This window comes from Malaclemys terrapin, chromosome 21 (genome assembly GCF_027887155.1).
Source record: "Malaclemys terrapin pileata isolate rMalTer1 chromosome 21, rMalTer1.hap1, whole genome shotgun sequence".
In the NCBI taxonomy this organism is placed as follows: domain Eukaryota; kingdom Metazoa; phylum Chordata; order Testudines; family Emydidae; genus Malaclemys; species Malaclemys terrapin.
Genome location: NC_071525.1, coordinates 8428719 through 8455485, shown reverse-complemented (window position 1 = coordinate 8455485; position 26767 = coordinate 8428719). Strand labels below are relative to the sequence as shown.

Sequence of the window (26767 nt, the reverse complement as noted above, 5' to 3'; positions counted from 1 at the left end):
TGGAAGAGCAGAAACTAGATCCTGTTTAGATGGAGGGTTTAATCTAATTTATACCAGTGTAAATCCAGAGCAACTGTAGAGAGCATATTAAATATCTTATCGGGACCGGGATCATCTTGACCAAGATTTAAAAGGTGTATTTAGAAGGTTTCAGTTACCCCATTCTGCACTACACTGCCCTGTCTGTGCTAGACTGATGCGCTAGTTGATCAAGGTGAAGTCCAAATATCCTCTTAACATCAACTTGACCAGATAACCAGTGTTAAAGGCCATGCTAGAGCGACACAGCGATTTCTACACACACCTTTTATCGCATCCGAAGAAGTGGGTTGTAGCCCACGAAAGCTTATGCTCTAATAAATTTGTTAGTCTCTAAGGTGCCACAAGTCCTCCTGTTCTACCTTTTATCCTAGTCAAGATCAACCCTATGAGAACTGAAAGGATCATGCCGATAATAGTTCCAACTAGATTACACTAGATCCTCTATGGGACCTATATGGCCCCCAATACTGTACTATCTGAGCACTTCACAATCATTAGTGTATTGATCCTCCCAGCCTTAGGGCTTGTCTATACTTACCGCGCTGGTTCGGCGGCAGGCAATCGAACTTCTGGGTTCGATTTATCGCGTCTAGTCTGGACGCGATAAATCGAACTCAGAAGTGCTCCCCGTCGACTCCGGTAATCCTGCTCGCCGCGAGGAGTACGCGGAGTCGACGGGGGAGCCTGCCTGCCGGGTCTGGACGGGGGTAAGTTCGAACTAAGGTATGTCGACTTCAGCTACGTTATTCACGTAGCTGAAGTTGCGTACCTTAGTTCGATTTGGGGGTTTAGTGTAGACCAAGCCTTAGTGTAAGGACTTGGGGGTGGCTGATAATCCCACAGTGCCACTAGGAGGTCATGCAGAGGTACAGCCAGGGAGCTGTGAAGAGTAGGTGCTGCAGGAAGACCCAGAGTGACAGTACACTGTGGCCCTCTGATTGGCCAACTCCGCCTACTTAACCACAGGGGTTGCCCCAGAAAGTTGTCTGGGCAGCCATACAGACCTTGGCCTGCTGAAATGCCAGACTTCGCCTCATCCTCTGGTCTCTGACTCCAGCCTGACTTCGACCCGGATTCCTGCCTCTCAGTTCTAACCTGGTATTACCTCTGATCTCCAGTCTTGGACCCCAGCCACCAACCTTGACTCTTGTTTATGGGACTTGACCTTGCAATTCCTCCAACTCCAGCCTAGCAACTCCTGTCCCGGTGGGCAGACCTCAGCCCAGCTGTGACTGCTAGGCAAGACTGCCTATGCCCCGGTCCCTTACTCTCACAGTGGTATGGCAAAGTGCCATTATCCTCATTTTACTGATCAGGAACTGAGAATATAGTTCCTAGACAAATGCTATGTTTCAGTGTCTTTGACTGCAGTAACACAAATATACTTTGTTTTTTTGGGAACAGGAAGACCTTGTACCAGCTGGTTTCTGGATTTTTTTTTTTAATTGATTTTGGAAAGTCTCCCCCGTAAGAGATTTCAGGCACACAGGTCGTCTTAATTTTCAGACACATGATTCATGAATCACCATCTTACATTTTTCTGCTCCCTGAAAGATGCGGAAGAGTTAAAAATTATGACATGAGGATTTAGCTGGTGCAAAGAACAATTTTATTATTTGTTTGTTAAAGCAGTTTAAGTGCTGCATTACTGCACAAGAACTGAAATACAATCCAGCTTCAGGAAACAGACACCAATTTGCAGACTACAATCAAATCCTGTTTACATAGTACTGTGCAATAGGGCATTGACTAAGTAATAAGTGTATTAAGCTAAACAGAAACAAGTTCTCTGTTCTGGAATAAGGATGTCCCTACATGCAGTTATTCAGTTATTGTGCTTTAAATTGGCACCCTACCTTAATCCGTTTAATGTTTGAGCACAGACAAGCCCTAAAGCTTGAATGATTAAAGTTTACAGAAAAGAGAAAAAAGTGTTTAATCCCATCTCTTGTAAAGTTAGTTAACTAAAAATCTAGTCATCTCAAAGAGCTGTTGGACCCTTTGGGGGTCAGAGGCTTGTTGTATTTAGTCTTGGCTACAGCTCTGGGCACACAAATCACAGATTCCTTATTGTCAGACCCAGAGACTGGGGTGAAGAATTTAATTCTAAACCTAATTGTATGTGCTCAAAATTGTAGCTCTGCCCTCTCCATTAACTCTGCCAACTTAGGAAGTCTAGCAGATGTTAAGGTCTGTAGCATCGTTTCGGAGACATTGGCATGAAGGCAGCTGCCAAAATCCATCTCATCAGGACTCCCACAACAGAGGGAGTTATACACCTTGAAGTTTACGGCCATCAGTGAATAGACAGGCCGTCAAGAATAGGGGAGGGTAGAGAAGTAAGCGAGACATCATGTTTCATGGCTAAACACACTCACTTGGCTGCCTCAGCCAAGTGTGCAAGCAGGTGCAGGGCTTCTGTGGCTCAGCACCCATGGAAATCTAGACATCTGTAGTGGATAGAGCCCCAGCAGATCAGACCCACCTATGCCTTTTTCACACGTATAGTTAGGATATGAGAGAGAGGGGCGGGGACACCCACACACAACAGTTAGACCCAGATATCAGAGCTGCAGTCTCCACCAGGGTAGCGGATCTCATGAGCAAGGACGGGTCCATCAGGTTCTGACCCAAAATCCACTAGGAAGTTTTTATTCACCTTCAGTCCACCTTTCACAGTGTCCACATCAATCTGCAGCATGACAGAGCCTTCCCTGAACAAGAAACAAGAAAGCAGATGTTGGGAGGAGGGGGAAAAAAGAGGCTGTGTCCTAGTTTAAGAGATTCCTACACTTTGTTCTTCTCTTCCAGATTTTCTAGTTAACCAAAAGGTCTTTTAGACAGAGTGGAGACGAGCCCCCCAGCTGCAATGTTTGGGCACACCAGTATTCAGGAGTGTTTGGAACAAAAAAATTGTTTTGGTCTGGGACTCAGACTGTAGTGCCCACTGTGACAGGCAAAGGTTTCAGGTTCACTGCACTACACTGAACCGCCCAACAGAGGCCTGGGGGTCACACTCAGAAGCATCCTACGGAGAGTTACACTGCTCCATTGAAAACCTTGACTTAGAGCTGCCAATGAACCGGAGGGTGCCAATAACTAGATGTGCAGTTATACATTAACTGCAAGTGATGGGCAAGCCGCACCACGCCCTCATGTGGTCATGCGGAAAATCATCTGCTTTATGTAATAAAAATAATGTATTTGCGGGTGCTTTGAAGTAGGCTAGGTCATCTTCAAAATACTAGTATCTAATGAATTCTTCCACACCCCCACCATTAGAGGAATGATTTCAATATCAGACATTGTTAAATTTCACAGATGCTCAGAGGCTGTTGTGCCTATTAAGTGTGGCCTGATTCTTACTGGTGTGTGAAACCCTGATATGGGTTAGTAGTATGCAATGAGCTAATAAAGCCAGTCCTCTTGCACACATCAATGGGCCCTTGGAGGTGGTGCAATCACCACCCACTTCCGCTGCGGGGCTCATGAAAATGGACTTCTGCTGCAGGCACAGCTGCCTGTGGCTGGCCCTGGGATTTCCCATCCAAGAAAGTTTTCTTACTTGACAAGGTCTGGGTAAAATTGCTTGTCCCATCCACTGTAGAGGGAAGTGGAGACATATAGTCTCTTGCCATCCAAGCTCAGCTGGATCATCTGCGGTCCACCTTGCACCCTCTTCCCCTGGTGTTACAGGAAAACAAGACCTGGGTTTATAAGCTGCTAGTGGCATCACAAGGAAAGAAAAATGCAACAGGAGGGAGTACAGCAGCATGGCAGGTTCTGTTCCTGGCAGAACATCTGACAACCAGCATTCCTGAATGCATGGGGTGGTGAACCCCTGCATTTGGGCAAGGAGCAGTTCTAACCAAGACTGACTGCTTGCCTGACGCAGGTTCCTGGCTAACCTGTGCACACACAGACTGGGTTATGCCAGAAAGGGCCTGATTCCACAGCATCTACTCAGGCAAGTCCTATTGTACTTGGATGAGAGCTTTGCCTCAGTAAGATGTGCAGAATCTGGCACTCATATAGGAGCTGGCATGCACCAAGAGACAGCTGCCAGTAGAGAAGTATTAATGGAGCAGTGGGGAAAATAGCCAGCATTGCTCACCTTGATCACAAAAGGCTCTGGCTGACAGTTCAGCTCTTGGTCTTCCACCACAACGATTGGCCCATCTCTTGGAATCTTGCCTCCCAGGAACACCTGTAAGCAAAGATGTCACAAAGATGTCAGGGTGTCCGTGTATGAAAGGAACATGGCCATGAGGGTACGGAATTGACCATCTAACCCCTATGCAAAAGAAAACTGTCCTTTTCTCTCCTAAAGACATGGGATTCCCCAGCTTCGCAACCTAGTAATAGAAGCCTTTATGACTCTGACTTACCTGTCCCACCAGTCTGGGCTTCCGAGTGTTGGAAATATCATACTGACGAATGTCTCCATGGAGCCAGTTGCTGAAATACAGGAACCTGTCATCCAGTGAGATCAGGATGTCGGTAATGAGACCTTGGAGAGGGCAGTCAGAGGTGGAGTCAGGAAACACACAGAGAGCAGCAGACAATGACAAGCCTCATATGGCCATAGATCTGTCTTTTTTAGAACCCCAGTCCTACAGCATCAGCGCAGACCCAGATCAGACAAATCTAGTTCAGATATGAAACCCAGGCCCAAAGCAAAAGGTGGTCTTAGCCATATCATTGTATTCACTCTGTTTCCTCTCCAGGTCTCTTTTCGGCCCTCATTAATTACCAGGATTCCAGCCAGGATCAACCCACTCCCTGGAGAACACAACTATTGTGAATTCCTGTTGAAAGACACAGGGACTCCCACATTCTTTCTAGAGACCACTGTCTGTCAAGCTTCAAGCAACCAACCTGGGAGGAGGAGCCAAACCCTGTCGCCTGCACGGTAGTTCACAAGCAGGGCTGAGCAGAAGCCACTCTTCAACCTAGAACGTTCCCAATTAGCAGTTGGTGACAGAATATAGCACACTACATATGGGCCCAGACCAGGTACTATGTTGGAGAATCCAAACCCAACCTATTCCAGGATCAGCATGTTTAAGCTGCTTTGGGAAGGAATAGGACACCCTGTGCTACTCTGAATCAAACCTTCAGGCCAAGACAAAAATGATGCAACCAGTTTGTCACGGGCAAGAGAGTCAGGCCCAGCCTCATCTGTGACTGATTGGCTCCCTTTCCATCTGATCCTGGACAGCTAGAGATCATGTGGCTGTTTAATTATTGTGCCCAGCTGGGAGGGGGTCCTGGGTTGCCTACAAAGGGTGAGAGCTCTGCTAGTGAGAGAAGCTGCAGAAGGGTTCTTGGCTGCTCTGGAAGGTGCTGGAGAAAGGTAACTTCCAGACAAACGGCTTGGAGGAGGGCTGAAGAAGGACAAGAGGACATGGCCTCCAGTAGTAGGTCCTGAAGCAGGCGGGACAGAGAGAAAAAGGGGGGAAACCCCTGGGAGCTGTAGCCCAGGATAGGCTGAGGAACGGTTTTGTTTATGTTTTATGTAAGGAGAATAAAAATGTGCCTGGAAAAGACTCAACGTGGCAGTGAGTCCTTCATGGGCTGGGGAGACATGCCGGCAGCGTACTGCTCCCAGCTGCTCCTTTACAGCCACAATTTCCACTGTTGGAGGCGGGGCAGGGGGAGAAAACGGCAAGAGGTGATGTCATGGTCATTAAATTGGAGAGGTGGGGGAATTGGAGGCATGGATTTAAAGGAAAGGGTCCAACTGGAAAATGGGCTCTCCCCTGACCAACCAATGATTGGGATCTCAATTGAGAGGCCCTCAAGTCCCTTTGGATACAGAAAGGGATCTCCCAAATACAGGGACCAGTTGGTATTCACCAGCCCATAAATCTGCTTTAGGGGAACCAGCTACTTGAGGGAGAATGTGATAACTATTGTGTAAGGGTGATGACAAGAGGCAGATACATGGTATCACAGGCGCTGACCTTCCAAAGTGCCAGGGGGTGCTCGACCCCCAGCTCTGCCCCAGGTCCTGCCCCCACTCCACCTCTTCCCCCAAGATCCCACCCCAGCCCTGCCTCTTCCCACCCCTTCCCGCCCGCTCCCCCGGGCATGCTGTGTCCTCGCTCCTCCCCCTACCTCCCACAGCCTCCAGCATGCTGTGAAAGGGCTGATTGCGGCACGTGGGAGGCATGGGGAGGGAGGGGGAGGCACTGATCTGTGGGGCCAGCCAGTGGGCGGGAGGCGCTGGGGGGGTGCTGATAGGGGGGCTGCCGGTGGATGCTCCAGCCCCAGAGCACCAATAGAGTCAGTGCTTATGGATGGTATCCAAAGGGCACCGCAAAAGAATCTTCCATAGGAAGAGACACTGGCCACCTCCTTAGAGCGTCAGTCAAGATGAGCCAGATTCCCACTCATAACACACATTGGGAGATCTTAATACAAATAGGTATGCAATTGGCAATTCTAAGCCATTCCCTCTTTGGAGGGACACTTGCATCTCTTTGAAGGTATGCCAAAGTCCTTGTCTAACTGATAAGCTCCTCCATATGTTTCATGCAAAAAGTGTTTGTCATTCAATGATAAGATGCTCAGCCCAGCTGCAAAGCATAAGGAGGAAAATTTTGAAACATGCTTACACTAACCTGGCATGTCAGGAAAAAGCCAACCGTTCACCTTCTTGCTGGGGACTTGAACCACCTTCTCTGCTGCCCAATTTCCATTCTGTACAAGAGTAAACATAATATTCCCTTGCGGTAAGTCAGCAAGAACCCAATTATACATGACAAAGGCAGAATAAGCATGTGATGGTGTGTACCTAGCATATACAAAGGTACTGCAAATAAATGTTAACAATTGATGTGAATAGTAAATAGGTGACTAGCTAGAAACACAGAGTTAATGATTATATATCTGTCAATACTAAAAATAGAAGCATTGTCCATTGGACCTCAACAATAGCCTAGGTTTTGGAGCACAGCCATGGAGTTATGTCTACACTACAGATGCTACGGTGGTACAGCTACAGCACTGCAACTGTGCTGCTGCAGTGTAGACACTGTAGTTAACCAATTCACCCCTCTGAGAGGCAGTAGCTAGGTTGATGGAAGAATCAATTGACCTAGCCGTGTCTACACCAGGGCTTAGGTCAACTTAAAACTAAGTCTCTCAGAGGTATGAATGTTTCACATCCTATATGTTGTAGCTAAGTCAACCTAACTGTTAGGTATAGGCCAGGGAAAGGGGGATATATACATGATGGATTAGGAGGCTTTGTGCAGTCTATGGAACTGGGGCTAGATCTCCCCAACATAACCACCTTGCAGAAGCCTTTAGCACAGGCCATAAAGAACATGGCAGGGAAAATATAGTAGCCACTGGGCAGTTAGTTCACTACAAAGAGTCTACATAATTATACACGCACATAGAAAAACCAGTTTAATTCTATTTAAGCTGTTCTCTAGATCCATCTTAAGACGTAAAATGAATGTCCCTTATATCAACTCCACTTTGTATTTAGCTGTGACCCAGTACTTTTCCCAGACCTGAAGAAGAATTCTGGGTAAGCTTGAAAGATTGTCTCTTCCACCAACAGAAGTTGTTCCAATACAAGATATTACCTCACCCAGCTTGTCACCTCAAATTAACTCCATGAATAAGAACAATATTGTAAGAACAGGTTGTTTGGCAAGACTCCTCCAAGCCACCAGTTCTCAAGAGCCAAAGAATTCATTTTAAAGTGGCTAGTGGTTGAGGGCACATTATTTCACATGGGGATATTGGCTCTTTTTGGGTTCCCAACATAGCAAGTTTTGGATTTATTAACTATCTTTTAGTTTCTAAATGCCCACTGGCTTGTAATGGCACTGGCAGGGCTCAGTGCACACTGAGAATTTCTACAATGCAAGTGAAACTCAGCCAAAGACAGAGAACATTAGGAGCTTGTGGGAGTTCCCAATGTAAGTTGACATTGGCCTATTGATTTCCTTTGGGAACAAGTAGTATTTTCCTGGGCCTTCTAGAGCAAAGATTTGGCTCCTATCCAGGGCCTTTCTTGGAGGTGTGCTGTTTCATAGAGCCATACAGCTCGATCAACTTGATGAAACACAAAAAACAGATGCTGCCCAAATCTATCCTAACTGAATTCCATTGTCTAAGTGACCCATTGTTTAAGTGGCTTTCTGAAACATGCTCACGTTTAACCTTGCCTTCTGTCACATGGCAGCTGCTAGAGTGCTTACCCCCGTCTTGTAGAAGCGATGAATTGCACTACTCAGAGCACAGCCAACATATCCTTCTGCTGCATCGGGGTTGTGGAGGAATCTGATTTCCAGAGGGATGGAGTCTTCCCCCAGGTCAATTGACTGAGTGAAGACATGAGTGGTCCAGTCCCACACGTTAATGTGACGGCCATAGCTCCCTGAAAGATCAAATCAAACAAAAATAAAGTCAGGAGAGTTGATTTTAGAATTGGAGAACCACCAATTCCAAGAGTGCAGACAGATAGCTAAACAATTAAATGCCTCTGGCAAGGAGAGTTATTGCAGCTGCAGCCTATACTAGGATTGATACATTAGAAGCAAGAGGAAGACCCAGGACAGGACAGGCCCATTACTCAATGAGGGGGAAAAAACAAACAATAACAGAAAATGTGGAAATGGCAGAAGTGCTAAATGACTTTTTTGCTTCAGTTTTAACCAAAAAGTTTAGTGGCGACTGGACATCTAACATACTGAATGCTAGTGAAAATGAGGTAACATCAGAAGGTAAAATAGAGAAAGAACAAATTAAAAATTACTTAGACAAATTAGATGTCTTCAAGTCACCAGGGCCTGATGAAATACATCCTAGGATACTCAAGGAGCTGACTGAGGAGATAATTGAGGCATTAGCGATTATCTTCGAAAAGTCATGGAAGACGGAAGAGATTCCTGAGGACTGGAAAAGGGCAAATACAGTGCCCATCTATAAAAAGGGGAATAAGGACAACCCAGGGGATTACAGACCAGTCAACTTAACTTCAGTACCCGAAAGATAATGGAGCAAATTAAGCAATAAATTTGCAAATACCTAGAAGATAATAAGGTGATAAGTAACAGTCAGCATGGATTTGTCAAGAACAAATCATGTCAAGCCAACTTTAAAGCTTTCTGTGATAGGGTAACAAGCCTTGCGAATAGGGGGGAAGTGGTAGATGTGCTATATCTTGACTTTAGTAAGGCTTTTGATACGGTCTTGCATGACTGTCTCATAAACAAACTAGGGAAAATACAACTTAGATGAAGCTCCTATAAGGTGGGTGCATAACTGGTTGGAAAACCATTCCCACAGAGTAGTTATCTTTGGTTCACAGTCAAGCTGAAAGGGATATCAAGTGGGGTCCTAAAGAGATGGGTTCTGGGTCCAGTTCTGTTCAATATCTTCATCAATGATTTAGATAATGGCATAGAGAATACACTTATAAAGTTTGAGGATGATACAAAGCTGAGAGGGGTTGCATATGCTTTGGAGGATAGGATTAAAATTCAAAATGATCTGGACAAACTGGAGAAATGGTCTGAAGTAAATATAATGAAATTCAATAAGGACAAATGCAAAGTACTCAACTTAGGGAGGAACAATCAATTGCACACATACAAAATGGGAAATGACTGCCTAGGAAGAAGGACTGTGGAAAGGAATCTGGGGATCATAGTGGATCACAAACTTAATATTGTATGAGTCAACAGTGTAACACTGTTGCAAAAAAAGCAAACATCATTCTGGGATGTATTAGCAGGACTGTTGTAAGAAAAACACAATAAAAGTAATTCTTCCGCTCTACTGTGCGCTGATAAAGTGTCAACTGGATTACTGTGTCCATTTCTGGGCGCCACATTTCAGGAAAGATGTGGACAAAGTTCAGAGAAAAGCAACAAAATAATTAATGGTCTAGAAAGCATGATCTGTGAGAAAAGATTTAAAAAATTGGGTTTGTTTAGTTTGGAGAAGAGAAGACTGAGGGGGGGACATGATAGCAGTTTTCAAGTACATAAAAGGTTGTTACAGTGAGGAGGGAGACAAATTGTTCTTGTTAACCTCTGAGGATAGGACAAGAAGCAATGGTCTTAAATTGCAGCAAGGGCGGTTTAGGCTGGACATTAGGAAAAACTTCTTGTCAGGGTGGTTAGGCACTGGAATAAATTGCCTATGGAAGCTGTGGAATCTACATCACTGGAGATTTTTAAGAGCAGGTGTTAGACAAACACCTGTCAAGGATGGTCTAGATAATACTTAGTCCTGCCTTGAGTGCAGGGGACTGGACTAGAAGACCTCTCGAGGTCCCTTCCAGTCCTACGATTTTATGAAAGGTTTCAAGGGTTTTAATAGCACAGCAAATGGACCTTTGCTCTTAACTATATAATCATGCCAAACATCTTCACCCATTTAAAAATCGTCACAGGTGAGGGGTCAGGCATCAGATTGTGGGATTCTTGTCACTACAACATCTTGGCCCGTGTGCAGTAGAAAACAGAGAAAGACTGAGTTCAATGGGAAACCGGAGGACAGAGGGTCTCAATCCATTGATCCTTCAGAGCTGAACACCCCAGGTTAGCTACATATGGGTCTTTTCAAAAGCAGTATGAGTGGCCTCCAACATTTTGGGTATGTGACTGTCTCCTGTGGAGGTGATAGAGAAGAGCAAGATGACTTTTTGAGAGGAGGTCAGACTAAACTGAGATGCCCCTCCCTCCTCACAGCTGAATTCTGACACCTCCAAGAAAGGCCCTGGATAGGAGCCAAATCTTTGCTCTAGAAGGCCCAGGAAAATACTACTTGTTCCCAAAGGAAATCAATAGGCCAATGTCAACTTACATTGGGAACTCCCACAAGCTCCTAATGTTCTCTGTCTTTGGCTGAGTTTCACTTGCATTGTAGAAATTCTCAGTGTGCACTGAGCCCTGCCAGTGCCATTACAAGCCAGTGGGCATTTAGAAACTAAAAGATAGTTAATAAATCCAAAAACTTGCTATGTTGGGAACCCAAAAAGAGCCAATATCCCCATGTGAAATAATGTGCCCTCAACCACTAGCCACTTTAAAATGAATTCTTTGGCTCTTGAGAACTGGGTGGCTTGGAGGAGTCTTGCCAAACAACCTGTTCTTACAATATTGTTCTTATTCATGGAGTTAATTTGAGGTGACAAGCTGGGTGAGGTAATATCTTGTATTGGAACAACTTCTGTTGGTGGAAGAGACAATCTTTCAAGCTTACCCAGAATTCTTCTACAGCTCCATAGCAGCCCTTGTGGCCAGTCTAGTTCATATGTGCCCAAGGTTTTGCTGAACTTCTGATGTCACCAGCTAGAACTATTAAAGAACACTAAGAGTAGGTTTGTCCTGCCTTGTTCGGGGTTATATACATTGTGATCTTTAACAACTGATGTAAACTAGCTCTGCAGACATCTTTACATGACAATTTTGCCTACGTACTCTGAAATCACCAGCCTCCACTGGTGACAGGAGAGTCCCTGGATGCAGTCCTCGCTTTATTGAAAGCTGGACCAGAATGTCACCGAATTTTAAACAAACACGCCCTCACCAGTCTTTAGGTCTGCTGGGTCTAACCCATTTGCCAAGACTTTTGGGATTCCCCATTCCGTGCTCATCAGGACATTATGCCGTGGCTGGTACCAGAAGTCATAGCCAAGTGCAGGGATGTTGGATCCTTTCTCCCAGTTCCCCTTCACCTCAAAAGTCTCTCCATCCAGCAAGATAAAGCCACCTGATGCCAAAAACAAAACAAATTGTTTGATTTTAATCACCCAGTTTAAGAGCTTAAGCAGGATAAGACACAATGCAATAGTGAACTCTTCCTCTAATAGGCTGTAGCATGTTACATGTACTCTGAGGGAGGGTGGAGAAAGCTTTCTGGAAGGAGATGTTTTTTCTGTGCTTTCCACTGCAAGGGCTTTCATTAGTATTTCTAACAGTAAGCAAATTAACTCAAAGAGAATTTCCTCCCAAAGATTCAACAATGAAGTATCTTAACAGAAGTGTCCTCCTAACCAGATACGTATGCCAACTGACCAAGCAAAGTGAGGCCCAGCACAACTCAATGGCATTTCTGTTGGCCTGTATGCGATAACTTTGGAACGGAGGATCTGATCAATTCCAAAATTTCAGTGAACGATCTAGGTATCGATGGGCACAAGATATTGATTTGGGTGCAAATCAGAAAACGGTAAAAGCCTGATTCAGAGGAAAACCAGGGGCCCCAGACTGCCTGGTGCTGCAGGCAGAGGAATTTCTCTCCTGCTGCCAACATATATCAGAGGCAGCTGCTTAACTTGCCTAACGAGGAAGTTGTCTGTAGACTGGACTAACAGAAATCAGAGCCTTACAAGGAGGGTTTGTAGGGGTGCAGTGGAGAAGTTGGGCCTGAGGAGGACTGGGGGAGAGTAGTGGTGACGAGGGAAGCAGGGATCTGGATAGCGGGCCTGGAGCCCCGGGCAGAGGAGGAGGAAGGGAATGGGGACAGAGCCACAGAGCTCCAGACATGTAGCATTCTCTTCTAAACCAAAGTGTTTCAGTTCCCTGTGTTCTGAAAAGCAATGCCAGCACATCTGGGGGATCAGCCCTATCCTAGTTAACAACTGACAGCAACCATGCAATAAGAAAGTCCTATTAGTCTCAGCCTAGTACACCTGCTGGCAAGTGTCCAAACTACAAACATTCACAATTGTCCCCTTGTTAGGCTCAAAGCTCTCAAGGGTAGGTTAGATAAATGTCTATCAGGGATGGTCTAGTCAGTATTTGGTCCTGCCATGAGGGCAGGGGACTGGACTCGATGGCCTCTCGAGGTCCTTTCCAGTCCTAGAATCTATGAATCTATAAGGATTGAATGCACCCTAGATCCTGAACTCCCCTATAACACTGGAGGTGGGTACTCCAAGTCAGGATTGAATCACATTGACAGGGGACTGTGTTTGTGAAATTTGCCCTCCCACGCCTCCTGAAGTACCTATTCTGTGGTAAAGTAGAGAACTTCTGGCTACAGGGCTGCTAAGCTGGCCAGCAGCTCAAAAGGATTGCAAGTTCTCAACAAGGCTGCCAGTTTTGTAGCAAGGATTCCTTCGCTTGAAGGACTAAAGGGGATAAATACCTTTGCCATTGCCAGATGGGTCTCCCATGCTGCTGATCATGATCTCACCATTGCCCAAGCAGTGAGTTGTGTGGGGATTGGCTAAGTCGCACTTCCAGAATACATCCACTGGCTCAATCATCTAAGGAGAGTTTATATGCACATAGTCAATCCCTTCTTGGTCAGCCCACTCCCAGTCAAAATCAGAGTGTCAACCCCCATCCCCATCGAAGAGGGTTTCCTGCCATCTTAAAAAACTCTTCAAAGTTCTAGGCTGTTGGATTTTTTCCACTTGAAAACTCAACCCCTGTGTGTTCTGGGCTTGGCCAGACAGAGAGAAGGAAGCTATGAATAAAGCTGGGCAAAAATTTTCAACCGAAAAATTTATTCAGCAAAAAAAAATGCAGATTTGGTGACATCGAAACATTTCATGAATTCATGTCAATTTCACCAAACTGTTTTGGTGGTGGTGGGGGGGGGGGGGGGGGGCACATCGAAACTATTCAGGAAAAAAATTAAAACATTTAGATTTTTCCCATTTGATGAATTTTTGTTTCAAAATTTAAAAAAAAGTTAAAAAAATGCTTGAAATTTAAACAAAATGTATCATTTTGGGTTAAACAAAATGTTTTGTTCAGCCCCAAACTAATTTCCTTTTTAATTGCAAGTGAACTGAAAAATCTGTTGTTTGCCCAGCTTGAACTATATAAAGACAGAATAAACAAAACCCCAGTGCTTTACTTGCCTGAAGTTCAAAGGTACAAGTTTGTATAAATTTTAATCAATTCCACTGTCACTAAGTGGTTCTCCTGAAGAACACGTACCCTGCTGCTACATTGAGAGCATGTCTCTATTTAAAAGACAAGTTATGTGAAACCAGTGGCCCCGAGTTACTCAGTACGTCTGAAAGTCAGAGCTGTCTGTGACACACTGGAGTTGTCTGTTCCCTCAATACATCTCCAGGAGAACTAGATGGAGTCTAGTCTGTCTGTGAATCAGCAAGATACCAGTCAGCTAAATTGTGACTGCAACATCTTTATTACTGGGGATTGTATTAAAGGCAAAGAGAACACTGCCTGATTTTCAAGTGCCAGCTATCAAGTGAGCTAGTTCAAAGCAGACGTCATTGCTCTAGAGCAGTTTCCCCCCCCCTCATCCCCTTGTATGTACTGTTTAGTCATGCTTGTTACCCAAAGAAGCAAAGTTACCCTGAACTACAAGTTGTACGTTGCGAGCATCAATTTATATCAGGTTGAGGGAGGGGGTGTTGCTCTACATATAGAACTCAAGGATTTGAGAACTTACTCTTTTTCCACAGCCAAAGAAGATTAACTTTCTTAAAAATTCTAAGACTTTTGAGACTGACCAGTTCTTAAGGTTCCCCAAAAGCCCTAAAAAATTGTTCTGGATTTCCTCATTCACATTCATAAGTGGGAAATTTTAGTTCCCATCTCCTAAGTGAGATACATCTCTTGGAGTCACCTCAGACATACCTTATGAATCCTGGGAGCCCGCATGTCTGTGCCCACATCCACCACATAAATGCGGGAAGAAATCAGACTGGGAAGAAGCAGACGGTTCCGTTTCTTTGTGACATCCCCAAAGCTGCTGCTGCAGGTGTTCCACCCAGAGTGATGGAGCTCGTCTCGGAGGTTGGGCATGGGCAGGCGGTGGATCACCTATGAAGTCAAAGGCATGGTTCAGATTCAGTCTGTAAGACAGGCAGGCCTAAAAAAAACCAGTTCTTTAGAAATACAGACATAGCATAGGAAACACGAGGGAAATTGTTGATGTTATCCAGTGAGTAGTTCTAGGCCGAGATTTTCAGAGTAGTTTAAGAACCCCTTGATGCTCAATCCCTTAGGTGGTTTTGAAGAAAATCCCATTCTGGGTCTTTAGCACAGGAGACCAGGAGCCAGGACTCCTGAGTTCTATTCCTGGCTCTCTACCTCCATCACGTGTGATATTGGGCAAATCACTCTCTGTGCATCTGTGACTGGGTGTCCATCCCACACAAGGCATGAAGAGGTTAAGGTGGCCAGATGGACCAATTAAATGCTTAGGCTGCACCTGGAGGAGGAGCCAGGGAACAAGGAGGACTAATTAGAGATGAAGCTCAGCTGAAGAGGAACAGGAGGGGCCTGTAGCTGAGAGTGATGGGCAGGCATGCATTCACTGTTAGGGTGAGAGAAGGTGAGGTCACCCAGGGATAAAGCAGTAAGGGATAGGACTATGCAGACCTTGACACCTTGTTGTAGGGTCCCTGGGCTGAAACCCAGTGTAGAGGGTGGGCCTTGGTTTCCCATGGGCTTGGGATCCCCTAGAAGCCACTGGAAGTGGCACCATTAAGGGGTAGTGAAAGAGAAGAATGACAGGGACAGTGAGTCCTCAGACACTTTGAGGCACATGATTTCCCCAGAAATGGAAAACTATAATGATCTGGCTGGAAGGCCAAAAAAATGAAGCAAGAGCAGTTGAGTCCTGAGAGAGCAAGACAGAGTGACAGAGTGCAACTGCAGGAAGGGTTGTTGGCTTGGCAGAGATAATTCCCAGATGTAGCCAGAAGGAGGTGCTCTAGCGGTGAGTAGAAAGCCCCGTGACAGCATCGCACGTGAATTTGGACATCATGACGTCCTAACATTTGTTTTTTACTGGGTGTGCTATTAAATGTATCTAATATTTGGAAGGTAGAAAGACTGGCTAGCAGTTGCAAGAGACACAGAACAGTGATAGAGAGAAAAGAATAATTGTATCTAGGCAGCAACAGTCTGACTTTACAAGGTTTATCCGATTTCAGCTGGGACAAGTTGTGGCAAACTGACTGGAGTTAATAATACTTTACACTCTGGCGGCTGGTCGTTAGTAGCATATTGTGTACATTTAAGAAACATGGAGAGATCAGTGCTTAAGAAACTTTAAGAAACTGCATCCCTCCAGTAAGAGTCTTAGCAATAGTTATGCAAAGGAACAGTTGTGACAAGATGTCTTGTCAACACAGATAAACTGCCCCTCAGGTGCATTGTAATGCTAAAGATCTGAGGCTAAAATGCATTAAGCATTTTGAGACATAGAAATATCTAGTATTTTTAAATGCAGTTTAGATTACACTTTTTTAAACCATGTACCAATTGGTTCTAAAATACAGTTTTACCAGCTAACTGAAAGTAGTAGTCTTGGCCAGGAAGATTGTGCTTTCCCATTTTATGAAAGAACAGATTAGTTTTATAGAGTTCCTAAAGCAGGATCAATTTACTCACCTTAAACAAACAAGTAACTGTCAAACCTGTTGGATACTCCAAACAAATTTGATCCTGCAGTGATTAGTAATCTTGCTCAATACCTACTGACAATGGGGTTTCAGAGGGAGCTACTCAAATGCTTATTAAGCACAGAAAGGCTTTGAAAGAGACCTGGAACAACAGATAAATATTAGCCTTCAGTAATCCCTGGAAGATTCCCAAGACCAAGTTTAGAAAGGGGCTGAAAACTCAAAGCAAACACACGGCTAAGCCACCAAGTTTCATCTAGCTTCTAAACCAGGCAAATCCAAGAGGAACCTTTTGGAGGAAGGTTGAGTTTAGAGTTTCTAATGAAATAGGAAACAAGTTGAGTTACCCATGGTTTGGGGTTTCATTGTGAACTGGCTGCACATCTCTAAGAAACGTAACATGAAGTTAGATTGATAGTCAATACTGAGACATCTATTTGAAAGTGGTCATGGAGAAAGATCTACTAGAATCAAATACCAAGGAGACAGCAGACAAAGAAAGATTAAGGCAGGACCCTTGGGATCTAACCTTAATTTTAAGAGGTCCCGGATAGGATAGCAAGAAGTGGAGCAGAAGGAGAAATGGCAACATAAAGCTGACCTGCCCCATCTGGCAGGAAAATTAATGGCTTAGGAGTGGGCACAAGACAAAAATCCATCCAGGATAGATAGATAGGTATGAGAGAGAGAGAGATTGTTCAGGGTCCTCTAAATTATGGTGCATCAGGTCCCCATTTAGCCACCACTGGCAAGCACAGAAAATTTTTCCCTTTGCAGGGGTTCAAGGAGCTGCAGCTACAGAGTGTTACTAAATGGCAGTAAAGCTGCCTGGAGTCAGCCCAGGCTAAGTAAAGAGGATTAGAACCAGAATCTTGATGGGGAGTACCTGGCAGTAGTGTGGAGATTTGGGGTCAACATCCACTGTTGCCAGATAGTCAGGCTTCTCTATCCCAGTGTTTCTGTAGATACAGGGCAGGTACACAATCTCCTCTCTGGGACCTTGCAAGGCAGAGAGCTTGTTTAGGTCAACACAAATCAGCTCCACGCTATCCCCAAAGTAAGCCTTGGAGGAATCTCTCACTGGGTTGGATTTGCCCAACTGGAGCATAGGTGCTAGGGGTTCTGGGGATGCTGCTGCACCCCCCAGCTTGAAGTGGTTTCCATTATATACAGAGTTTACAGTTTGGTTCAATGGCTCTCAGCACCTCCACTTTAAAAATGGTTCCAGCCCCCCTGAACTGGAGGTTGGGAACCTTCCTCCTTAGTCTTCTTCAGGGGTGGGATGGGGTTAGGGTGACCAGACAGCAAGTGTGAAAAATCGGGATAGGTATGGGGGGTAATAGGAGCCTATATAAGAAAAAGACCCAAAAATCGGTACTGTCCCTATAAAATCGGGACATCTGGTCACCCTAGATGGGGTAGATATTATCAGAGTCTTCATTATGCAGGAAAGCACACTAGGCAGGGGTCAGTCTGAAGGGGATTTCCCTGCCTGTGGTGTGGCCCATTCGCAGTTTGGGGTTCTATTACCCCATCTTTGCTCCAGGAGGACTCATCCCTGGATCAGAGATATTTCTGAAGGGCCCCATGAATGTAAAGTGCACACACCTTCAAAAAATTATCCTGAAGATGGAGAGACCAGGGAATCTCCCTACCCCTTACAAGGGCTTGTCAGCCCTTCCATTATGCCAGCTGCAGAATAGAGTTAGCTAATGCTACACCCAAAAGGCATCTCGTTAATCTTCACTTAATCTGAAGGTAGTTCAATAAAGCTCTTTTTTTGATCACCTAGATTTCAGAACGCAATTGACAGGACTTGCCTTTCATGGCATCTAAAGGAGTCTTGTACCCAGGACCACATGCTCCACATTTTGCTGATGAAAAAGAGGAGGGAAAAAAAAAAGGTTAGATATCTCCAAGTTATTCACCTGCACATTTTCCAAAGAGGTCACTGACTTTTGGTGCTCAGCTTAAGAGATCTTAGACCCAGTTTTCAGAAGTGCCACCCACAAATCCCATGGACCAATAAAAGTTGAGAGAACTCAAGACCTCTGAAAACGAGGCCCAGCATGTCAGGTTGGAGATCCAAAAATGGAAGAAAGTTTGGGTCTTAGTTTTCAAGAAGTCCCATCCTGCAATTTAACACCAAATGACTGAATCATAAGCAGTCAGATAAACATCGGGGATTTAGGAAGACTTGATTTGTGAAAGGTTTTAGGGATTAGTAGTGAAGCACTGTCAAGACAGATTGCTCCATTTGACCAACCCATTTTATTATTGTAGGAGCACTGTGCAGGCCTCTTCCGGGTATTAACCCTGGGAGTGGCTGTTTCTAGAGATTTAGAAGCTGGTTGGGGGCCAGTAGTGCAGAGTGTTTTGCTTAGTGGGAATCCTCACCTGTACCACCTCCTCACTGCTAGAAACTCAGTTCCCCAGCTTCTGCTCCTCAGCACTCCATCCTACCTTCCTGCTAACTGTAACCTTTATTGATCCCTCTCTTCAACTAGTCTCAACCAGCAGAAGTGGGGGCAGCTCAGCTGCGAGTCCACGTTCCCAGAGACTGGGAAGGAACCTGACAAGTGTCAGTGGAGGAATCTGACAAGCAGCAGGTGAAGTTCAAATCTGGCTGGAGACTCAGGGCTTGTTCCTTTATTATTAGGGGAGATAAAGCAGTAGAGGAACTGAAAACAAGTGTTCTTCTGTGCTTTAAGGGTTCACGCAGGAATTGAATGGATTCAAGGTGCATTCCATGTGTAGCCCGATCTATGAATCATATATTAACCATATTGAATACTTAAGAATTCTCAGTTATCACTTTGAGATTTGACAGGTTCTTGTCCCAAAATCAGGCCCAGTATTATTATAATTAGTTCAGCTGGGAACCCCACTGTGCACAGTTGCAGCACTCACACTTTGGGAAACCTTCTGTATTTGCAATAGTTTATCAATACATTTAGCAAAGTCACAAACACTCTAACCCAGAAAGACAGAGAAACTACAGAACGTAGATCTGAACATGTATCTACTCACACCATCCCTTGCAGAACAACCTGAAATGGTAGCCATTGTCTTCCTCATCACCATCACTAGTGGTCATCATTCTGGCACCACCCAAGGGCTACATCTCTTGCTCTCCCTGCCCACACTGGGATACAAATTTTATAATATGGTATGCTGATGCCACTATATTTAATGCATTTTCAGTAGGGGTTTCTCCCCCTTCCTTATTTGTATTTCCTTGCCCTACTAATGTTGGGGTGCCCTTCCCCTATAGATTAGTATATTAAAGATCTCAACTTATCATATATGTCAATTCATTGACATGGCACTCTTGTGGTTAGACATCTGAAGATGTTCCCATCCTAAGTTATCCAAAAGCTGGTGTTGGTCATGTTCCTGTGGTTGGCTGGTGTCATTATGGACCAACTTCCCCCTTAACCGTTCTATTCTCAGTTCCCCAAAATTTAGGAGTGACCAGTAGGCCATTTATCAGTGCCAAAGTCCATAGGCCTCAAGCCTTATGCTAACCGCTGAAGCCAATGTCTTACAGGATACAGGCCTGCAGGTTCCTTACATTACTGCTGAATAAAATAAATGCTAAAGCTAGCTCCATGGACTACACATGTTTCTTTGGCACAAAACCTCACAATTTGGAGCTGTTGATCACTTTCAAATCAGAACTGTGATAAACACCATACCCAGGTCATGTAGAAGTAGTAGTACAGGTGCATTCTTCAGCAAACAGACACTGGACAGACAGTTGCCAGTTACTAGCCTTCTTTCTAAAGGTTTCTTGGCTCCCTTTGTATCAATGCAGGAGCATATTCGTTTTAACTACTTAGGAGCACGATGGTTCACAGTCGAATAAAATAATAATAAAAATCTACTGTATAGCAATTGCTACTGTAACAGTCAGTATTCCAGACAGTCACAGGATTCCTGTTTCAGGTTTACATTAACAAATAACTATCTAGGATAAAGAAAATATTATCCTGACGCACTGTTTAAAAACACATCAACACCACATGGCAAGTTTATACACCTTATCAGAGTATACAATTCTGCACTGCTATAGTCACAATGCTCCAGTCCTGCTGAACCCATTCCAACATGGATGGAGAGTCCAACTGCCCCCCCGCCCCATCTTATACAAATAATAAGCAGCAATGTGATAAATTGAGACAATTTGAGCAGGACCAAATAATGTAATGCCCGCTTTGCAGCTGAGTGCAGTGCTTCAAGCATCTGCCTGATAAATGATTTGCCATTTTGCTCATTTTCACCCCTGTGTTATAATCTTATATTGTGACAAACAAGTTCTTCAAAACAAACCCTACAGAATCCGACACCTTCAACTCAATAGGATGTGACAGCTGTATTTCCCCATTAAATCAGGCTGCTATTCTTTAGGAAACAAAGATGACAAGTTACTTTGTAGAATCCACTCACTACCTTCTGAGGTTTGTTACTTTAAAACATGATTTCCTCAAAAAGCGAGGGCTCTTTAGTACTAAATAGGCTGTCTTAGAAGATTGTCTGAAAATAGGCAAAAGGACAGAAAATCTGATGTATTCCACACCATTGAATGTCTAAGCCCTGAAAGGCACAATGTAAACTTTATTAAAAATAGATACATATAACTAAACTCCATCCTATTTTTCCTAGTCAGCTAAATTAGCAGGGACGAAACATGGATTAGACCAGTACTAGATTAACAGTGCACAAATACGTTGTTCTTTTGCAGATTAATAAAGGAAGAGACCGTTTAAACTAGAATGTTTGCTAGAGATAACCTAGGGCAAGATGGTGACATTCCCCGCCTTTCCTCTTCCCCTCCCCCCCCTTACTCCACTTCCTTCCCTCCCACTTTCTCTCCGTTCCTTCCCTACTTGTTCAAATATTCTGTTGTAATAAACTGTTGAGCATCTGTTTGAAGTTGACATATAGCTTTCACTGTATTTTGGGTCAGACTCTTCATGAACACACACGTCATGAATCTGCTATTTGTACCATTTTTGTAGCAAGATGTTGATAAAAATGTTTATATTAGAGATATTAACGTGTCATTACACATACTAATAGTCGTCATTAAATGCAGCTTCCCAGCTATCTTGGTGTCTGACTGAATGTTTAGAATACCTTGAAGGTGGACTGTATTTGTAATAGAAATCTAGCGAAAGACCAACATGCTTTGCAAACTACTGTCATTTATCATAGTGTGACTGGGATAAGTAGCTAGTTCAGTTTACTGCTAGATCAGGAATTGAGGTTTTTCCCCCCCAAAATGTGGAGGATATCTTTATTGACACAGCTTCTATGCCATGCAATCCACCTCCCCTCTCGGTCACCATAAAGATAACAGCCTTGTGGCAATTACAGCAATTGCTCACGTGGAAGCTGTTTTTAGTGCAGAGTGTGTTGTCCTTTTTCACAAAGATGTCGCACTAGGCTTGATTCTTCGTTTCCCTGTATCTTGTGCAATCATTTGCCCCTGTGCAAAGTGAGAGTAAGACACTGCCATTCTGATGTTGGTAGATGTTGGAAACCCATTTACAGCAAAACAAATGGGATTAAGTCTTTAGTTTTCCTCTTTATTTCGTCTTCCTCTTCTATCTGTCCTGTTTCCCACATCTTAAATCAAGAGGTGAGCCAGCCCCATGTGAGCAGCCAGCTCATAATCAACCAACCACCAGCACGTGCTCCACAGGCCACAGCTTGGCAACCTCTGTTCTAGTTAACAAGAGGGTATATGGATGGCCTGCTGCAACATTTATAGTTGTTTTGAAGATATGAACCATAATTCCCAACAGAACAGTGAAGGAACAGACCTCAGGGGCTTTCTCCTGCCATCCAGCAGGGTTTAAAGTTGGGGGAGACAGTTTTCATGACCTCATGGAAATAGTAAAGGGCCGTTCTTTTGATGATTCCAAGGACCCCCATACAACCAAAAGTCATCCCCGAGAATGATAGTACATCCCCACCCTAGTTTTTTAACCACACCAAGTTCTGCTAAATGATATAACATGCTGTACAATGTCAGAAAGTGAAGACTGTATCCTTTACTCCAGGGGTTCTCAACCAGAGATCTGGGCTCCCCTGGGGGGCTTCAAGCAGGTTTCAGAGGGTCTGCCAAAATAAACCAGAGAGCAGGGCTGGTGTTAGACTCGCTGGGGCCCAGGGCAGAAAGCTGAAGCCTGAGCCCTGCCACCATCCTGCCACTCAGGGCTGAAGTTGAAGCCCAAGTAACTTAGCTTCATGGAGCCCTGGGCAATTGCCCTGCTTGCTATCCCTAACGCCAGCCCTGGCTTTTAATCTAGTGGATATGCAGAAAAACAGTTATGGTGGTGCAGGCGGCCCATGAAAATTTTTATAGCATGTTGGGGGGACCTCAAAAAGAAAAAGGTTGAGAACCCCTGCTCTAGTCTGGTGGTCAGAACAGGGGACTAACCTCAAGATGCCTATTTGTAGCTATTGCTGACTCACTGTATGATCCTAGGGCAAGTCACTTGATTTCTCTGTGCCTGTTTGGGAATAATACTTTCATAGATTCTAAGGCCAGAAGGGACCATTGTGATCATCCAGTCTGACCTTCTGTATAACACAGGCCATAGAACTTCCCCAAAATCATTTCTAGAGCAGATATTTTAGAAAAATATCCAATCTTGATTTTAAAATTATCAGTGATGGAGAATCCACCATGACCCTTGATAAATTGTTCCAATGGTTAATTACTTTCACTTTTAAAAATATGTGCCTTATTTCTAGTCTGAATTTGTTTAGCTTCAACTTCCAGCCGTTGGATCATGTTAGTCCCAGGGGGTTGTAGACTTTTAATAAATAGCAGTAAAGTGCTTTCAGATTTTTAGGTCAAAGATACCATGGAAATACAAGGAAGCCCAAAGACACTGGGTACCATGCAAGTGATAAAAATGGGAAGTGGGAGCCTATTTTCAGTATAATTTCTGAAAAGAACAATCTTTTAAAAATAAAAAGGTCATTCCCTTTATGCTTAAGCAACCTGGCTGTTACATTATATGGCTGAGCTATAAAGCCAATGAAGCAGCTACAGTAAATTTGCAGACTGTTAGGATAAAATGGGAGTTGTTGGAAGTCTGCCTAAAGAGACTAGATTTTATAGATTTACAACATGCAATATGATAATAAAAACTGTTTTAGCCTCTGAATAGAGTATTGCATGCTAGTTAGTTCAATGTAACAGACATTTGCACAATCAAGGGATACCTTCCTACATAATTTGGTTTAAAGCAATATGTTTGAGGTTAAAGGAGTACGAAAGATTCCAGCATGTTTAACTACACCACTAAACAAGTACCCTTTTATGTATATGATTGCACAATTTCTGAATTAGACACTGTGTCCCATGATTTAGCAACAGTACATTTTTATAGACAAGTTATAACTGCCTCCCCTAAAACAAAAACTTGTATCACGAGCCTAAAAGACCTTTCACATTGATCAACACAGCCCACCACTACTACAGTATGCTTTGTAAATTAGCTTACATTAAAGCATGTCTGTGCTATACTCTTTTTTGGGGGGGGCAGGGAGAACCCATTTACAGCAAATCAAATGGGATTAAGTCTTTAGTTTTCCTCTTCATACTGGAAGCATTAGATTGGTGGAGTGTCTTTTGCACATCATCTGCTTGTTAGAGTTTGAACAAACTGGCAGTTCTCTTATCAAGCTACAAGATTATGTTTAACTTATCCGGTAACATATTAAAAAAGAAGGAGGTAGACAAATAAGTTAGTTTTATGACATAACTTTGCCCACATTAAACTGATGGGAGTATACAGCAGACCTGGAGGACAACAGCAGTAATTATGCCATTGTTCAACAGTCACAACCTAAGCATTAGCAGGATGAAAGGGCCAAAAGTAACACTCCTGTGAAAAAGCAAGACAAGACCTCACCCCACCCAAACAACAGATCACTCATGATCATGGAGATTGAGGATTCTGTCTCCACTCGAAAAGCCTGTACAAGAGGGCTTCACCCTCACTCGCCTCTCCCATCGGAGATTAATTTAGGGCTCATCAGAAATCCATGAAGCATGGCACAGAGACGTAGTTTTCTCTACATGTATGGTATTCGGATCACTCTTTAGGCATGTACACTGGCGTCATTATGACAGGAGCCTTGTCTGTGTTACTAATCAAACCCTCCTAATAAACAAACAGACCCCAAATTCTAGTTTATTTTTCACCATTTATGCTGTCAGAACTGCAAAAAGGAAACATTCAGGTTGGACAGTTAAACCAGTCTAGTCAGTTTAGCTTTCTACCTCTATAAGTTTTTTACCATGGTCTCCAAGCACCTTTTCATGTACCATGACAAGCACAATATACTAGTTCAGGTTGTAAATATTATAGGGGAATATTTATATCTAAAGAAAAAAATTCTCTACTTGTGTTCATTGTTTCCCCGAAAAATGTTTCCAAAAGGAGTTTACATTAGTAGTAGGATTTGCAGAAAGCAAGTAAATACAACGTTAAATGTTGGTCCTTAGCTACCTGACAGTCTCCCTTAAAGGAGGGGAGAATTAGTCACTCAGCAAGATTACTGTTATCACACATTTCATGCAGCTTCCAAATTCTGAAACAAACAAATGCAGCTGTTGCTCACATACCAAGAGATGCATTTAAAGATTTTAAAACTTAGTCTTATTTTTAGTTAGTTTAAGTAGCTTAAAGAAAAACTTTTTATCAGTCCAACAAAACTTTAGCCTACACTGTTCCTTACATGTATTCTGCATTGGTTAGGCAGTAGCAAATCCGCAAGTCCCTGCGTAGGGGAAAGGTAGGAAGTTTCAAAGGATAAATGCTGCCGTCTGCAAATACCAACAGCAGCAAGATAACAGGTTGGAAACACCAACTAAAACCGTGGGTCTTCATGCCTAATGCTATTTGCAGACTGGGGACAGTTTCTTACCCATGTTGAGTGCCTTCTGGTCAGATCTTCTCAGCTGCTTATGACTTGGAATAAGCAGTGTTTGCAGTGGAACAGGAGAAGATTCCACAGAGCAAAGGCTGGTATTGCGGGATCATATATAGCAGTTCAGTGGGCGGGCAGGAGGGTTTGGAAGAGGAGGGGAGGTCTAACGGTGGAAAGCATGTGGGAGGTTCCAGAGTAGCACCCCACCTCCTTCTTTCCCTGCTAATAATACACAGGGAAGCTTTGAAGGACTCTGCTGCTCCCTTCCCCAAACGCTGGGTAATGCAGCTGGTTCTGGTGGAGCTCCCACCTGCTTCTACTCATCTACTAGGGACGTGTGTATGTTTGCTGCACACCAATAGCGTTCTTACACAGAGAAAAAACAGGCTTTTAACAGTGAAAGGGAGAGGAAATAATTCTGTTCATAAAACTCTTGCTTCTGGGCAATATTTCAAGTTCTCCAGCAGGCAGTGAATGCATGACCTAGTTACAGCTCCCAATTGTCTCTTGTTTGGCAGGCCGGTGTTTTTTTTCATTGACATGTTTTTTCAACCCTCTAAGCAAGACAGCTGCAAAAGCTCTTCCTGCTAGTTGCAGTTTGATCCATTTCTCCCATGAAAACTTCAGAGCTTAATTTTTTTTTTTGAGGGGAGCCCTCTTTCACAATAGACCCCCCCCCCCCCGGCACACACAACCCAATAGCTGATTTGAAGGGAAGGATTATTCTACTCCCAGGAAAGATCGTTTTCCACTTTGGATAATGCCTGATCGGGAACGAATATAATATTTCCCCCCTGGCTTTCTAAAGAGCAATAATTTTTTGTTCTAGAATGCAGTCGTTTTGCCCTCCCATTTCCAAAAATGTTCCCGGGGAGGATGTAGCAGTGTAGAGCCGCTCACCTATCCCTTCCTCCACAATCCACAAATTACTCAACTGAAACCCTAACCGCTTCTCAAAACCCACCATTGAGAACCCCCTTGACAATACTAGAGCCAAGGGACTGGTAGGTAGAATAAAATGAACAAACTGTAGCTAACTATTTATTTGGTGAGTTTAGCCCTTTTTCCTGTATGCAAATTGTACATGAACAGTTTGCATTTTTTAACTATTTTGTTTGCCATTCCAAACCACTTGCCAAATGTTTTGTGCAAATAAATTCCAGCTTAATGGTTGCTCGAAAATTATTTGCTGTGAATTCCTCCAAGTACTTGATAGTTACAATTCAATATTCCAGCTATGTGATGGGCCATTTAAGTCACATGGCATTGTTTCTCTTTCCTGTTTGGATACTCTGGCCTCTATCAATTGCTTGTTTTGTGATTAAGTTAATGTTGACCACGGGCCTGAAATCTGTCTTCTGCAAATGCTTGAATGAACAAAGCTTCACTTAAATGACA

At 43.8% G+C, this 26767-nt stretch overlaps 1 protein-coding gene across 2 annotated transcripts; it reads right to left on the bottom strand.

The window, feature by feature from the left end:
* Positions 1–1634: 1634 nt before the first annotated feature.
* Positions 1635–25498, bottom strand: SELENBP1 (selenium binding protein 1). 2 transcript variants are annotated; one of them, XM_054010719.1, is made up of 12 exons: positions 25367–25498; positions 18235–18288; positions 17301–17413; positions 14640–14825; positions 13168–13288; positions 11605–11787; positions 8265–8443; positions 6669–6747; positions 4431–4552; positions 4157–4249; positions 3608–3726; positions 1635–2756 (listed from the first exon to the last, which is right to left on the bottom strand). In XM_054010719.1, exons 1-12 carry the CDS (start codon positions 25368–25370, stop codon positions 2594–2596), a joined length of 1416 nt encoding a protein of 471 aa, XP_053866694.1. In that variant the 5' UTR covers positions 25371–25498; the 3' UTR covers positions 1635–2593. The 2 variants fall into 2 exon arrangements, with proteins under 2 accessions (XP_053866694.1, XP_053866692.1); XM_054010717.1 differs by lacking the exon at positions 25367–25498 and adding an exon at positions 19445–19529.
* Between the last annotated feature and the right edge of the window lie 1269 nt (positions 25499–26767).

Excerpts from the sequence above, each read along its gene's own strand:
- SELENBP1 (XM_054010717.1), bottom strand. The coding sequence starts at position 19,514 with ATGATGACCACTAGTGATGGTGATGAGGAAGACAATGGCTACCATTTC. Across the intron at positions 11,788-13,167 it reads CCCATCTGGCAATGGCAAAG|GTGGCTTTATCTTGCTGGAT; the intron begins GTATTTATCCCC and ends TTTTGGCATCAG. Across the intron at positions 8,444-11,604 it reads CCCAGCAGACCTAAAGACTG|GGAGCTATGGCCGTCACATT; the intron begins GTGAGGGCGTGT and ends TTGATCTTTCAG.